The 14,529-nt window shown below is 58.0% G+C and overlaps 1 protein-coding gene across 1 annotated transcript; it reads right to left on the bottom strand.

The window, feature by feature from the left end:
• Nucleotides 1-4,754: 4,754 nt before the first annotated feature.
• CLDN19 (claudin 19) lies at nt 4,755-9,469 on the bottom strand. The gene is made up of 5 exons (XM_046017997.1): nt 9,004-9,469; nt 7,674-7,838; nt 7,479-7,563; nt 5,589-5,741; nt 4,755-4,888 (listed from the first exon to the last, which is right to left on the bottom strand). The coding sequence occupies exons 1-5, from the start codon at nt 9,224-9,226 to the stop codon at nt 4,840-4,842; spliced, it is 675 nt and encodes a 224-aa protein (XP_045873953.1). The 5' UTR covers nt 9,227-9,469; the 3' UTR covers nt 4,755-4,839.
• Nucleotides 9,470-14,529: the final 5,060 nt, after the last annotated feature.

The following is a 14,529-nucleotide window of genomic DNA, read 5'->3' as shown; positions in this document are numbered from 1 at the left end:
ATCCAGTCCTACATCGGGCTCCCTGCTCGGCAGGGAATCTGCTTCTCCCGCTGACCTCTCTCCTCTCATGCTCTCTCTCTCTCTCAAATAAATAAATAAAATCTTAAAAAAAAAAATAAAATAAAATACAAGGACACTGTCCTACAAGACTACAAGGAAACTCAAATTCAGGGAATTAACTTTGAAACAGTACTACCCATAGAAACCACAGACTATTGGATTGTCAACCAGATGTCGCAAAGAACATCTTTTACAGGTCCAGGATCCAATCCAGGATCACTCATGCCATTTAGCTCTAATATCTCTTCAGTCTTGTCAGTCTTTTCTTGCCTTTCATAACATGGACAGTTTTGAAGAGTGCAGGCAGTTACTTTGTAGAATAACCTCCATTTGGACTTTTTTGTCTTGTCATAAGTCGTTCAGTTTGTACACCTTTAGCAGGAATGTCACAGAAATGTTCCTCTCAGTGTATTATGTCAAGGGACACAGAATTTTGACTTGCCCCATTGCCGGGGTGTTAACTCTTGTCACTTGATTAAGATATGTCTGTGGTGTTTCACCACGGTCAAGTTAAATATTTTATACTTACTAGCTAATAAATTATATTAGTTGCCATTTTACTGTAGAGCTTTTTTTCTTCCCCATTTATTTAATTAATTGTATCAGTATGAACTAACAGATTCTTATTTTATTCATTGAGTTAGAAACCATGGCTATCATTATTTATTGTTATATCAAATTGTCCCAGTAAAGTGAGTGGGAATCTCTTTAATCTGGTTTCTGTATCCTTTAGCTGTATCTCCATTATTCCTTGACCACTTTCTTACTTTCTGGAACATCAAGATGCTCCTGGCTCATTATTTCCCTTTTCAGCCTTCAGATCAGCCATTTCTCCATGGAGCCCTGGTACCTGTTAATGGACAATGGTGTTCAGAAATCAAGGTAGGGTCTTGCCACTGGGTTATCATTGCTTCTAGGCTTTTCTAAGAGGCAGAACTCCTAGATGTATGGACGTGTGTATATCACACACCTATGTATACACGTACAACTAGAGCTATTTCAGTATTTATCTAAATATGTTAAAAGCCAGGTGTTCATCTGCATACGTCCAATTCCAATCCAACATTTGAATAGTCCTCATTTCATCTTTGTAAATCTGTCCTCTGGCAGTGGAAACTTTATCTTCAATATTTTACTTATTTGTTCAATCCCCTTATATGTAACTCAGCTTGGACCTGGGCAGCCACGCGCCACTCAGTTTTGTGGTCACCATGTGGTCTTCATAGACAAAAGGGAGTGCTTCTCTAGTGTTAACTTGGTGAGCATTGTATCGGCCTTTTCCTTTGATGCCTGTAAAGAATTCTTCACCCTCTCCCTGACATTTTTAGTTGTTTTGAACAAGAGTATTGTCTTGTAGACAAGAAAATGCCTGTAATGTGCTCATAAATTGAGCCAAATATTATTTTTCTGTGCCCAGTAGGAGAAGTAGTCGGGAAGCACCACTTTGGGCATTGTCTTTCTTCATTTCCAGTTTCGCCCGGATCCCGTGTAGCCATGGCTTCCTGTAATCTCGCCAGCTCTAGAGGAAATCATACATTGAACTGCCGTCCTTGCATCCAGTATTCAAATGATGGAGGAAGACAATGCACCACACAGCTCTTCCTGCCCGAGTCTAGATCAGCGTTTCCCAAACTCGTGTGTACACCAGTCACCCAGAGAGCTCCTTAAAATGTCATGCCTGTGTTACCCGGTGTTGGGGGGAAGGCTGACAGGCTATGTTTCTACGAAGTTTCCAGGTAGCAGGACTCTCTAGATCGCTCATCCCCTCTGTCCTAGTCACTGGTCAGTGAGGGGTGGTTACATGGCACGAACACCAAAACTAACAGGCATTTTTAACTTTTGTTTTTTTCCATTTGCAAACCTACACAGAAACGCAGAGAACAGAGGGCACCCCTACATATCGCTGGCATTTACCAAACTTCCCCTGCCCCTGACCATTTCGTTCTTAGAGCATTTTATTTATTTTTAAAGATTTTATTTACTTATCTGACAGAGAGATCACAAGTAGACAGAAGGAATGGGGGGAAGCAGGCTCCCTGCTAAGCAGAGAGCCTGATGCGGGGCTAGATCCCAGGACCCTGAGATCATGACCTGAGCCGAAGGCAGAGGCTTAACCCACTGAGCCACCCAGGCGCCCCCTCCTAGAGCATTTTAAAGCAAATCCAGCCTTCTATCATTTCAGTGTGCTCCTCTAACAGGGATTAAAAACAAACAAACAAACAAGCAAACCATAGCGTCATTATCATACAGAATTAACGATACATACAACACACAAACGTAACTCCTGGACACCATGTACTACTCAGTGCAATCCATATTCTCAGAGGCAGGCACTGGATGGGTCCCCGGTCCCTGCCTCCCCAGCCCCAAGCTCACGTCCTCCGGGAGCACCTCCTGTTGCTGAGCCCCTTCAGTACCCACAGCTACGTCTACGCTATGCTTTTCCTCACTGGCTGAGAACCCAGGGATTTTCCTTCCCAAGCTGTGTTTCATGGCCCGCCAGTTTCATTCTTGGGAGAACTCTGTTAATAAACATCAGCAAAAGCTTGAGGATTGTGCCCTTTGACCCCCTTCCTGGGTCTCTGCCCAGGCCTCTAGCCCCGAGGCTGGGACAGTAAACAGCAGCCCGGTCAGGAGGCCTGGAAAGTTGGCCCTGCCTCACGTTGGCAGCCCAGGTGACCTTGATGTAGATATTTGAAAACGGCCGCTTCAAGAGAGGCCTGGGGAATCAGGCTTCCCAAACTCTTCCAGCCTTGAACTCCTCTAACTTTCCCCTGGACATCTTCCCACGGCCAGCCTCCTGCTATGCTGTTAGTGAGTGGGGCTATATGCGGAGATCTCACTCTGCCCCTCTCCGGGCCCTGGTTAGAGGCAGAAAGGGCATCCCTCCCCGAAGGACCAGAGGGAAGCTTGTTCCTGCAGCCGTCAGACCCACCCGCTGGCACAGAGGTCGTCTCTCTTGCAGTCTGTCCCCGAAACCCATGGGGGACAGCCAGCACATTCTATCCCAAAGTGTTCCCACCAAGTCCCAAGCCTCTGGTGGACCCTGAACATCCAGAGAATACACATGGGGTCCTGGCCAACTGCTTTGTGGCCAGATTGCAAAGCTGGCCAAATCCCCAGCTGGGGACGGGAGGGAGGTCCTGGGGGACCGGCAGAGGTCCAGGCTCTGGGCCCTCCATTCCTCCCCCTGCCCCACCAGCCTGCTCAGCTGGTGCCTGTGACAGGAGCCCTCACCCAGACTCTCAATTTCCCGATTGCAAATTTGGTGGTGTCAGCAGGGGCTCTTCTGGCTGTATGTGACAGAAGTCAACCTCAAAATTGTTTTGGCAAAAAGATGGCTATTACTGGGAGAAAGTGGGAACCTCATGGAGCAGCCTGGTCTCAGGAAAGGCAGAGGGAGAAGGGCCCTCCCCTCCTCTTTCCACGGCTCACCTCTTCAGGAAGGCACCTTCCTCCCTCCCAGGCCCTTGCAGAGTGGCAAGAAAGCGGCCGAAGCCCCCTGCTGCAGGCCTCACAGAGGTGCCCACACATCGCAGTCCCTCAGGAAGGGCCTGAGCTGGGGCTGGGTCAGCCCCAGGCCCGTTTCATCGGGATGTGGAGCCTGGGCCCCAGCTCCCCGGTTGATCCGAAAGCTCACCCAGGGGCAAGAACCGCTGCGTCACAGCTTCTGGCCCCCAGAGACTCCTCTGTAGTCCTCACTCAGGGCTCGAGGGGCAGGGCTCCGGGAAACCCATGCGGGGTCCCAGCCCCAGAGCCAGCGGCTGGCCCGGCCACAGGACATGGCCACCCCTGAGGCGCCCCGTGGCTGCGCAGCAGCTGCCAGACCAGGGCCCCGCGCCCATAATCCCACAGCTACTCCGCAGCTCGCTCCCCTCCTCCCATCCCGACCTCCCAGGGAGCTTGCGGGACAGTCATCCTATCTGACTTCACCTCCCTCCAGCCACACTGGGGGGCGGGGAAGGCCCAGCTGCCTCCTTGGGATTCAGTGAGCAGGTGAGAGCTGGGGTCCCAGGACGGTGTTGGAAGAAGCCAGCCAGCCAGAGCCGGCTGAGGAGGGCCTGAGGAATTTACTGTAGGCTCCTTCCAGATGGGAGACACAGGGCAGTCAGGGGCAGGGGCCAGAGACCCATCGGGTGGGCGAAGCCGGAGCATGAGGAGAGGTGCTGATCTAGGTTAATTTTCCTTCCGTCTCTCTGAGGATGTCTTCTTCTTCTAGACTGAGGTGGTATCTGTACTTCAAGACCGAAAGCCCCTCCAGTTTGGACCGCAGCCTTCTGCCTGGGGCGAGGCTCTGGCCACAGCCTGAGGCCACCCCCTCTCTACTCTAGATCTAGGGCAGAGAGGTAGGGGGAGCTCGGCAGACTGGAGAGGAGGAAGGGTGGGTGTGGAAGAAGGGGCAGCTCTAGGGGGCTTGCAACCTTGTCCGGGACAGTCTTCGTGGCTGGATGGTCCTAAGGTCCTTCTCCTAGTAGTGAGCTCCTCCAGGGTCCCCTCACCCCAGCTCTGAGGTAAGAGTCAGGCTAGGGAAGTTACTGGAACCCCGACTGGCCCTGGATGTGGGTGTAACTCACCCTGCAGGTCTGTCTCCCCATCTTGACACCCGAAGACCCCAGGGACCAGCTCTGACCTCTCCGAGCCAGGACCCACCGTAGTCATGCCAGGGACACATCAAATGACACCATACTCGGGGCTGGATGTTCACTTCTCTTTCCAAAAAATACTGAACACATGGTCTAGGTGTGGCAGGGGGACAGAGTCAGGTTGGGGACCCGGACATTACACACCCAGGGGGCCCTTGGCGGAGGCGGACAACTTAACAACTGGTCTGAAAGTCAAAAGAGAGGAGAGCTGGTTAGTGGGGTGAGCGGTGGGGTGGGGCGGGGGCTGTGGGGTGCAGACCGGGACGCAGGGACTGACCAGCGCAGTTGGCCCTGGGTGCCCACAGTGGCCCTTCTTGGGGCCCGTTCCTGCGGGGCCAGGCAGGCTGGCCTAGCCATGTGGGGTGGCGTCCACGAAAAGCCTGAGACCTGAACTCAGGAACAGTGGGGCCAACGCTCTCGGTCACCCCAAACCTGTTTCCTGGTGTGTGAGGGGGATATTCATCCCTGCACACTGGCCCCTGCCTGGGCTTGCTGTGCGGAGCCTGTCGGACTGCAGAGGGAAAAGGCTCGGGCCATCCCAGGGCACGGGGCACCGACAGCCGTCTTTGTGGCTGTGTCCCCAGGGCCCAGCACAGAGCAGACACCTGTGTCGCCCTGCAGGGAGTAAATAAGCCACCGGGGGAAAGCGACGGTGCCTGGACAGGAAATGGGATGATGCCCATGAGCTGTGCAGACGGGTCCACGCCCGGACCGGGACACGCGTGTGCACCTGCAGGCTGGGGCCTGCCTCCGGCCTCCCTGAGTGTCTGGGTCTAGTCTCAGAGCGCAGCGTGGGTGCTTGTGTGGGGACAAGCTGCTCAGAGTGCCCCTACTGGCCCTGCCTGGGGTGCCGCAGGGGCCGGCAGAGACGGGGCTCAGACGTACTCTCGGGCTGCAGCCGAGGGGCCGGGCCGGTAAGGCTGCGGGTTGCTGCTGGACCTCTCAGGCTCCGGGCACGTGCAGCACAGGAAGGAGCCCCCCAGCATGGCCAGGCCGGCGGACGCCCAGCCCACGAACAGGGCCGAGCCAAATTCGTACCTGCAAGGGGTAGGGAGGACGGCATCAGGGGTGGCTGCGAGCCTTCTCCCCCACAGCGATCCCCACATGGGGGCAGAGGGCATGCAGGTAGAGGGAGCTGAGACTGGGGGCCTCCCAAGCCTCCTCAGTCTCTCCGGAGAAGTTCTGGGGCCTGCCCATCACTCCTCCCGACCTCTAGCCAGCACGTCACCACCACCCGGGAGGACCCAGGCCCGGGGTGGGTCTGCTCAGGGCAGACTTGGGCCCCTTGCTCCCCTTCCCACCCTCAGCTAGAGGTGGTGGTCCAGGAGGGCTGCCGAATCCCGTGGGGAGGAGCAGGGCAATCCCTGCCATCTTCCCCTCAGTGCCCCTCCAGCCCACAGGATGCCCAGCCCAGGCTTCCCGCTGTCTTCCCGGGGCACACCGGGCCCTCCCCGGGCACTCAGGGCTCCCCTCCTTGGGCCGCAGCGAGCTGGCGCACCCCCTACTCCCACTTGGCATTGCCTCCATGCCTTTGCTGAAGGCGCCCCCTCCTGGAGAGTCCCCCTTTCTGCGCTCTGACTTCAGGGCCCACTCCAATGGCCCCCTCCTCCCAGGGGCTCTCCCTGACCCCCTCCTGCTGTGCCTCCTGCTGACGCCTCCTGGGTGGCCTTCAGCTCCTGGCTTCAGCCTGGCTCCCTTTGGGAGTGCCCGGAGGGCGGACAGCACCAGATTTCCACTTCCCCAGGGCCCAGCACGGGGCCTGCCTACCAGGTGCCTTGGGGAGTGCTGGAGGGGTAGGGAGGGGTGCCAGCACCGAGTCTGTCTCTGAGTTGAGCTGCCTCCTGCTTGGAGATCTTTGTGGCTACAGCTGCCCACCTCAGGGAGCGATCACCATGCCCGTGGTCTCCTTTTCTTCCCTTGCCACACTTCTGCCTTCTCCAGGCAGCCCTCCTGACTGCAGGAGCTTGGGTATCTTTTCTCATTCTCCCTCAGGCCCAGGGCCCCAGGTCTGTTGGGATGTCTGGGGTTGAGACCGTCCCAATCTCTGCTCTGGCACAGCTGAGAGGTGGGGGTGGAGCCTGGTGGGTCCAGGCTCTTCACCGAGCCCCCTCTTCCGCCCTCCTGCCCTTGGCCTTCCCAGTCCTGGCCATTCTAGCTCCTAAATGTCCCTGAGCCTACTCTGCACTGCTAGCCTTGAGGCCCCAAGCCCTGCTCCAGACCTTTTGCCCCTTCCTGGTCATACCCTCGCCCCACTGTGCTGCGTGCCAGAGCCAGGATTGTTGGCTGCCTTCCACCCCAGGATGGGGAACCAAATCTTCCTCTGGCTGTAAGGCCCCCACATCTGCCCTGACCACTTGTCCAATCGCCATCTCCCAGCCCAGGACACCTGCCGCCTTGGGCAGGAGTCACAGCAAGGGGTTTACTGAGTGCTCTCTGGGGCCCGGCCTTGTGCTGAGTCCTCCCTGCAACATCTCCCCAAGCCCTTGGGTCTCAGCTCCATTGGACAGGGACTCGCCCTTCACACAACCGGCATGCACAGAGCTGGGATGTCAATGCAGAGCCTGCTGAGCTCCTGCAGTATTCCCTACAGGACTCTCGCCCCCTCCGAGGATTCAGCCACACCCTGCCTGGCCCCCCACTCCAGAGACTTTCTCACCAACAGCACCTGTGGCTCCCCCCGCCCCCATTTCTCCCACCCATGTGTCCTGCTAAACAAAGGCAGCCCAGCGGGAGGCCCAGCTCCTTTCCTGGTCCTGGCCACACCCCGGCACTCACCTGGCATTGACAGGTGTGCTGGGGTTGAAGAACTCCTGGGTCACTAGGGTGGCATACCACGAGACGGCTGTCAAGGTGCAGAGGCCTAAGGATGCAGGAGGGAGCGCTCAGCTCTGCTCAGGCCCCCGGCCGGCCACCCAGAGCGGGGCCACCTGCCATGACTGAAATGATGGACAGAGAGCCAGGGACACTGACCTGCCAGGAGGAAGAGGACACCCCCAGAGATGGCGATGCGGTCCTTGGCGATGGGGTTGCTGTCTCCAACCCGAGTGCACTTCATGCCGACCACACTGAGGACCATGGCCACAAAGCCCAGAAGCACGGCCACCACCATCAGGGCCCGCGCTGACTGGATGTGACCTGGGCAGAGCAGGGGGACTGAGCAGGCGCCGGGAGAAGCAGGCAGGTGGGAGCAGCCTGGCAGGGAAGGGGCTGGGGCAGGGGCCAGAAGCGCCTCCAAGGAGCATCTGCCGCAGGTGTGAGGCTGAGCTTCCCCTCTACATACTTCCCTCCCTTTGCCTCCCAGCCCCTCACTCCCCTTGCAGGTTCCTTCAGGTTGTGTGTGCCATGCCGGGGTACTTGGAGGACTTCTCTCCTCTGCTGCTCCCTGGTGGTGAGACTCCCTTTGGGGCCTGGCCTCCCAAGCAATGGGGCCTTGCGGATTCAGCAGGAGGGAGTGAGGGGGGTCTAAGGCCTATCTCAGCCCCAAGTTGGCTCTTGGAAAGGGACATTTTCCCCATCAGCCATTCTGGTTCCTGGTCACCTTCCCCTCTGCCCTCTGAGTCACCCACGGCAGCCGGACACTCGTGCGCAGTTCAGTCCTGGGCCGCGGGCCACTCGGGGGAGCTGCGTCCCTGAAGGAGACCAGGTGACCCGCCTGGATGGGTGTCGTGTGATAGCTGCCAGGCTCAGGTCTGCGCCGCCCTGGGCAGAGGGTGGGTGGGTCAGCCCTGAGCCGGGGCTAGAGCTGCAGTGGGGCCTGTTTGCAAGCCAACTTGTCAAGTTCAAATGCACACCCAGGAGGAGAGGGACCTATGTACCTAAGAACCTGTGTGCATCGGCGCGTGTGTGTGTGCGTGTGTGTTGGCACACCCAAATGGAGCATGCTTGTCCAGATGGCAGGCCTGGCATGAAGGTGTGTGTCACAGTGTGTCTGCATACAGAGCATGGGGGAAGGTGGAGGGGAATCTGAGTGCTGGGCACTCGGGCACTCATCTATCTCGTCTAACCCTCCACAGTCCTGCGTCTTAGTGCTCCCCTCTACAGATGAGGACGTTAGAACACAGAGAGGCTTGGCGACTCCTTGAAGGTGACAGTGGCAGAGCTGGGATCTGGGCCCATGGTGGCTGGAGCCTGGAGTACCTGCCCTCCACGGAGCACTAGGCTGGCCCGGGCTTTCAAAAGCACATGGGGGCAGGGGGTGGAGAATGGAGCCCCATGCAGGCAGCAGCCTGTGGGCGAGCTTGCTCTGGACCTCCCCTTCCCCGGCATCCCACCTTCCCAACCCAGCTGGAGGGAGGCCTACCTTCCAGGGCGAGCAGGGAATCATAGAGCTTGCACTGCACCTGCCCGGTGCTCTGGGAGGCGCAGGACATCCAGAGCCCTTCATAGAGGCCCACGGCCGTGATGATGGCGTCACCCGCGTAGGAGGACTGCTTCCACTGCGGGAGGGCTGTGCTGGCGATGATGCCCACCCAGCCACCCAGGGCCAGGAAGTAGCCCAGGAGCTGGAGGCCTGAGTTGGCCATGGCCCAGGAGAGGGGACTGGAGGTTCCAGGGCTCAGGGCTGGGCCAGGGTCCCTGGGGGGGCTGGGGTCATGGCCAGGTGAAAGGAGCAGCTGGGTGGAGAGGGCAGGGGAGCAGCGAGTGGCCAGAGGCTGAGAAGGAGAGGTGTTAGTCCAGCAGGAGCAGAGGAGCCAAAGGCAGCGGCTCTGGGCTCTAGAATGCAGGGGGAGGCCCAGGGGCTGGAAAGGCCAGGGGCCCGCCCACAGCAGCTGCTGAAGCCAGGACCAGGGTCCCCAGCTGAGTTCCTGCCAGCCCCCTGGGGGCGGGGGGCGGGGCCATGGCCCAGGTGGGTGCCCTTGCCCCACCTCCCAGGGATAGAGAGGGGAGAGGCTGGGAGGGGTGACCCTGCTTGCCCTCAGGGCCTTCCTGCTAGGGAACCCCCTTTAGGAACCATGCAAGCTCTAGTTCCTGCCCAAGCGCCAGCCCCGAGATGATGGATTTTGCTACTGCATGGCTGACCTGACCCTTGGGGTTTTCAGTCCTCTGACTGTAGGAGAGAAATGGAATTCTACTTTGCAGCAGGTAAGACTAGAGTTAGACATCAGGGACAACTTTTTGGAGAGGACTCTGAGGCCAGAGGTGGAAAGACAGGGCTGGATGTTAGGGAGGTGGGGTCCCAGGTTCAGGGGGACCATACGTATCAAAAGCAGGGGAGGCCAGGCCAGGGAATATGCACTTATGGGGTCTGTTTGAGATCTGAGGTCGGCAAAAGAGGGACCCCATCAAGGCTGGGCCAGACCTGGTGGCCAGCCAGCAAGGGTCCTGGCCAGGGAGGTGGGAGATAGCGCTGACCATCTGGCATCAGCCTGAGGGAAGGCAGACTGTTCAACCCCACTAATCCTTTTGCTGGCTGGCTTAGCAGCTCCTGCTGGGGCTGGAGGCACCAGGCCCTGCCCCCCACCCAGAACAGCCTGACGGGGAGCCAGGAGCTGTGGCCTCTGCACATTCCTGGGGTTCAGGCTGCCCTTCCTAGTGGCCCCCCTCCCCCTTCTCTCTTCCATCCCAGCTCAGCCCTCTGGAGCAGGGGAATATTTAACTCTCCTCTAGCTCATTAGCAATCCCCTCACGTTCAGTTTGGCCCCCTGGGCTCCAGCAGGCGTGGGTGCAAGGGGAATGTCACAATCCTGCTCTGACTCCTGCCAGCCCCAGGCTGCCCCCTCTGTCCCCAGCGGCCCACCTGCCTTTCCTGGACCGCACTGGGGGAAAGCAGGGTCTGGCTGCCGACCCCTCCCCCTCCCCCATAGGCTTCTTCCCCCGCAGAGGAGGGGGGCGGGGGGTCCTGCAGGGACTCCTCCCCAGCCTGCTCCCTCACATTCTTCACGTGGCTATGCAAACGAGAGGGTGCCAGGCACTGCGCAGACAATGGCTGCCCTGTGCACCCGCCCAGGGCGTGGGCCCCTGGTATGGTCTGCAGCTCCGGCAGCTGAGGGCAGGGGTGGGCGCTGTGTGACCTGCAGTTCCGCACACGGGGCCAACACTGGGTCCCGTCTGTGCTGAGAAGGCCAGAGCCACATGGATCCATGGACACACAGACCGGCTTCCTGGGATGGACCAAGGGTCCCCGAATTCAAAGGGAGGCCTAGAAGAGAGGAGAAGTCAGTCCTGAGTTGGGATCCCTCTTCTACCACAGGCAGTTCGGAGACTGTGCGATCAGGGGAAACAGGACTTGGCCAGAGCCCAGAGCAGGATGCCTGGGGACAGTGAGCACAGTTTCTGCGCAGAAGCTCTGTGGTCCTCAAGGCAGCCGTTGGCACTGGGCAGGCCAAGAGGTGACCTCTGTGGGCCCAGACGCAGCAGATCAGTGTGCTAGTGCCACACCCTGCCTTCTGAGGGGGCTGAGAGCCAAAGAAGGGAAGTGAGCCACTTAAGGTCACACAGTTGCCCCCTGCAGTGAAGTCTACGGGTGCTGAGGCCGTGGAGATGTCAGGATGCCTGCATGCGCCTCTGACCAGGGCCTTCCTCCCTTGCACTGGGGACCCCAGAGCCACTCTGTGGTCCAGAATGAGACTCACGTCTCCTCTGAAGCTCTTCTGGGTAACCCTCCTCTTTGCTATTTGAGGTTTCCAGTCTGTTCTGTCAGAATATCCTCTCCTGTATTATGCTTAGCGAAGTGAGTCAGTCAGAGAAAGACAACTATCATATGATATCCCTGATATGAGGAAGTGGAGATGCAACATAGGGGGTTTGGGGGGGGGGTGGGAGAGGAAAGGGTGAAGGAAGATGGGATCTTCTTAGAAGACTCAATCTCAAAAAACAGACTGAGGGTTGCTGGGGATGGGGATGGGATAGGGGGGTGGGGATATGGACATTGGGGAGGGTATGTGCTATGGTGAGTGCTGTGAAATGTGTAAACCTGGCGATTCACAGACCTGTACCCCTGGAGATAAAAACACATTATATGTTTATTTAAAAATTTAAAAATAAAAAATTAAAAAAAAAAAAAAAAGAATATCCTCTCCTACCCCGAAGTCCTTCCCTCACCAAGTTTCCAAATCCTTTCAGATCCGCAGATCATAGTCTGGGGGGGAGTTCCCTACCCCACCCCCCATGGCCCCCTGCAGTCCAGTGACTCCCAGGCATGCGGGGAGAGGGGGATGGCTCAGGGTCCTGGCCCAGCCTCTGTTTGGAGCTAACTAGAAACCGCCCTGGGATGCCACACTTCCTAACAAGTGGCTTCACATATGTGACAAGAAGCTTAGCTCTACCTCTGCCATCAAAAACCCATGTGACATCAGGCAAGTCCCTTAGCCTCTCTGCGATAAAATAGGGATAACGGCACTGCCCCTGTCTGTGTCATGAGGGAGTTACAAGGATCAAATAATGGGCAAAAGCGCTTTTGGAAAACATACTGTGCCTGCCTGGAGAAATGAGGCCGGCTAATGAAAGCTCTTCCCAAAAGCCTCCCTCCTGGATGAGACCCAGGGCCCGCTCATCCTGGGTGTGAGCGCGGTCTGTGGTTGGAGACCCAAGGCCCCCTCCTGCCCAATGGTGCCTGGCAAAGAGCCAGGCTCTGCTGCTGTGTGATCATTAACTGGTTTGGGGATTCTGTGTTTCTGTCTCCTTCCAAAGACATACTGGAGCCGTTTCCTTGGCCCCCTCCCTCTGCCCACTGGGAGGGTCTGATTCAGATGGTTTTCATCCAGCACGCTCCGCAGGCACCCCCTGAAATGTTGGGGGCTCAGGAGGTGGTGCTGCTCTTACTCCCCTTGCAACTCAGACTCACTCCCCTGTGGAATGGAGGGGACTTGCCTCGGGCCACCAGTGGTGTCCCTGCGGGGCCAAGCACCCAGAGCTGTAATGCTCTGCACCTCTCTCCAATCATAGCATTTGGTGTGGTGTTTGCTTCCTTCCCTGGGACTTCAAGCACCTCCAGACCCCAGCCTCATCTGGGGGATCCCACACGTGTCACCCAGGGTGGGGGTGGGGCAGGGTCTGTGCAACCTGTGTGGCTGCTGGGGTGCTCCCTTCTCCCCAAACAACCCTGGGCACAGGCTGTCTTTGGCACCCCTGTGGAGAGCCCTGCTATCTGCCTGGACCCGTAGCCCACCCCCCTTACACACATGTATCCCCAGTCCTGTGGACACTGAGAACGTCTGGCTTTTCATGAGTTAAGCAGAGACAGTGGGCTGGCTCTGGGTGGTTAGCATACATTGAAATAGTAAAGGTCATCTGCCTTGATGTGGAAACTTCTGTTGGACCAGAATCAGGCTGATGGAGTTTTCTGTTCTGTGGAGTCAATCCTACGGGCCAAGCATTGTGCCAGGTGCTTTCCGAGCATTCCCTCGTTACCACGGCCAGGCATCCTGGCAGTAAGGGCCACGATCCCATGTTACCGCGGGGGACATGCACTCCAACCTCACAGGACTCCTAGGGCGGAAGTGAGCTTCGCCCAGCTCAGCCTGGGGCCAAAGCTTACGCTCTTTCCATCAGTGCATCCTCTCTCCCTACAGCGAGTGCGTCACCAAGTAGGACATGATCGCAGGTGACTAGCAGAGGAGTGACTGTGCCTATGGGGTCCTGCCTTTGAACGTGCTCACACGTGCTGCTGTCTCCCAGCTTCAGAACGGCTGCTCCTCCACTTCGCATGTCCCTCCAGCTTGTCCTTCTGTGCCCACGTAGGGCTAAGCTCCTGAGATGAACCGTCTACACTGCCATCAACACTTCACTCTCCTCCTGCCACCTTCTGCCCACGCAGCTCCTCCAGAGCATCTCTTGCCGAAACTCTCATGGATCTGTGTCACCAGGTCCCAAGCAGCTACTCAGTTGTCCTCGGTTCAGGCTCAGCAGCACTGACCCCTTGTTCCCCAGTCCTCTGTCAGCTGCTGCCATCAGCTGCCAAGACGCTGGGTCCCCTGCTTGTGGCTGGCCCCTGTCCTCCATTGGGTCCCCCAGGCCGCAGCCTCCTTGCCTCCAGCAGACTCGGTCTTCTGCCTCTTCCTGTCCATACGGACCCCACTCTCCTAGCTCTGAACACCATCCACGGCCAGTGATGACTCCCAGAATGATGGCCCCCCTCCTCTTCCCCCTGAACTCCCGATCCACACACCAGACTGTCTGTGTAGCTGACATTTCCACTTGGAGGCCCAACGGGCTCCTGGGACTCAAGCACGACACGCGTGACACTGGGGTCCCGGCGTCCATGCCCGGTGCCATCCCCCCACGTCACCTCTGCCAGAGGACAGGTGACTCCATTCTTCCCATTGCTGAGGCCGGAAGCCTTCCGGATGCTCCTTTCTCTCACACCACCTGACCCGTCAGCAACTCCTGTGGGCTCTACCTCAGAAATGGATTCCACCACCGCCCCTTCCGGCACCCTGTTCCACGCCGCCTTCCCCGCCCCCTGGGGACCGCAGCCGCCTCTCCCCTCTCCTCAGCTGGTCCTTGCCCTAAAGCGCCTTCTCTGCGGCTGTCACTCCTCCGCTCCTGGCTCAGGGACGCAGGGCCCACGTGCCCACAGTGACCAACAAGGCCCCCCCAGACCCCACCTGCCCTGGATGTCCTCTTCTTGCCCACTCTGTGCCCCGTTGGCCTTCCTGCTGCTGGGCCCTCCTTGGGGCCTGACTGGCTTCCTTCTCCACCTCTAAGGCTTACACACACGTGCAAGGATGCACACACGCGTGTGTTACTTGTCTTCCCCACTGAAACAGCAGCTGTGGGACGGCAGGGACTTGCTCTGTCTGCTCCCGTGCTCTCAGCCCTGGGCCGAGATGGTGCTCTGTCAACTGCCACTGGCCAGCTGAACAGAGGAGGGCCCGGAGTGCAGGTT

Source organism: Meles meles, chromosome 1 (genome assembly GCF_922984935.1).
Source record: "Meles meles chromosome 1, mMelMel3.1 paternal haplotype, whole genome shotgun sequence".
Classification (NCBI taxonomy): Eukaryota; Metazoa; Chordata; class Mammalia; order Carnivora; family Mustelidae; genus Meles; species Meles meles.
Note: the sequence above shows the minus strand (reverse complement) of the source record. Positions and strands in the feature narration are given on the sequence as shown.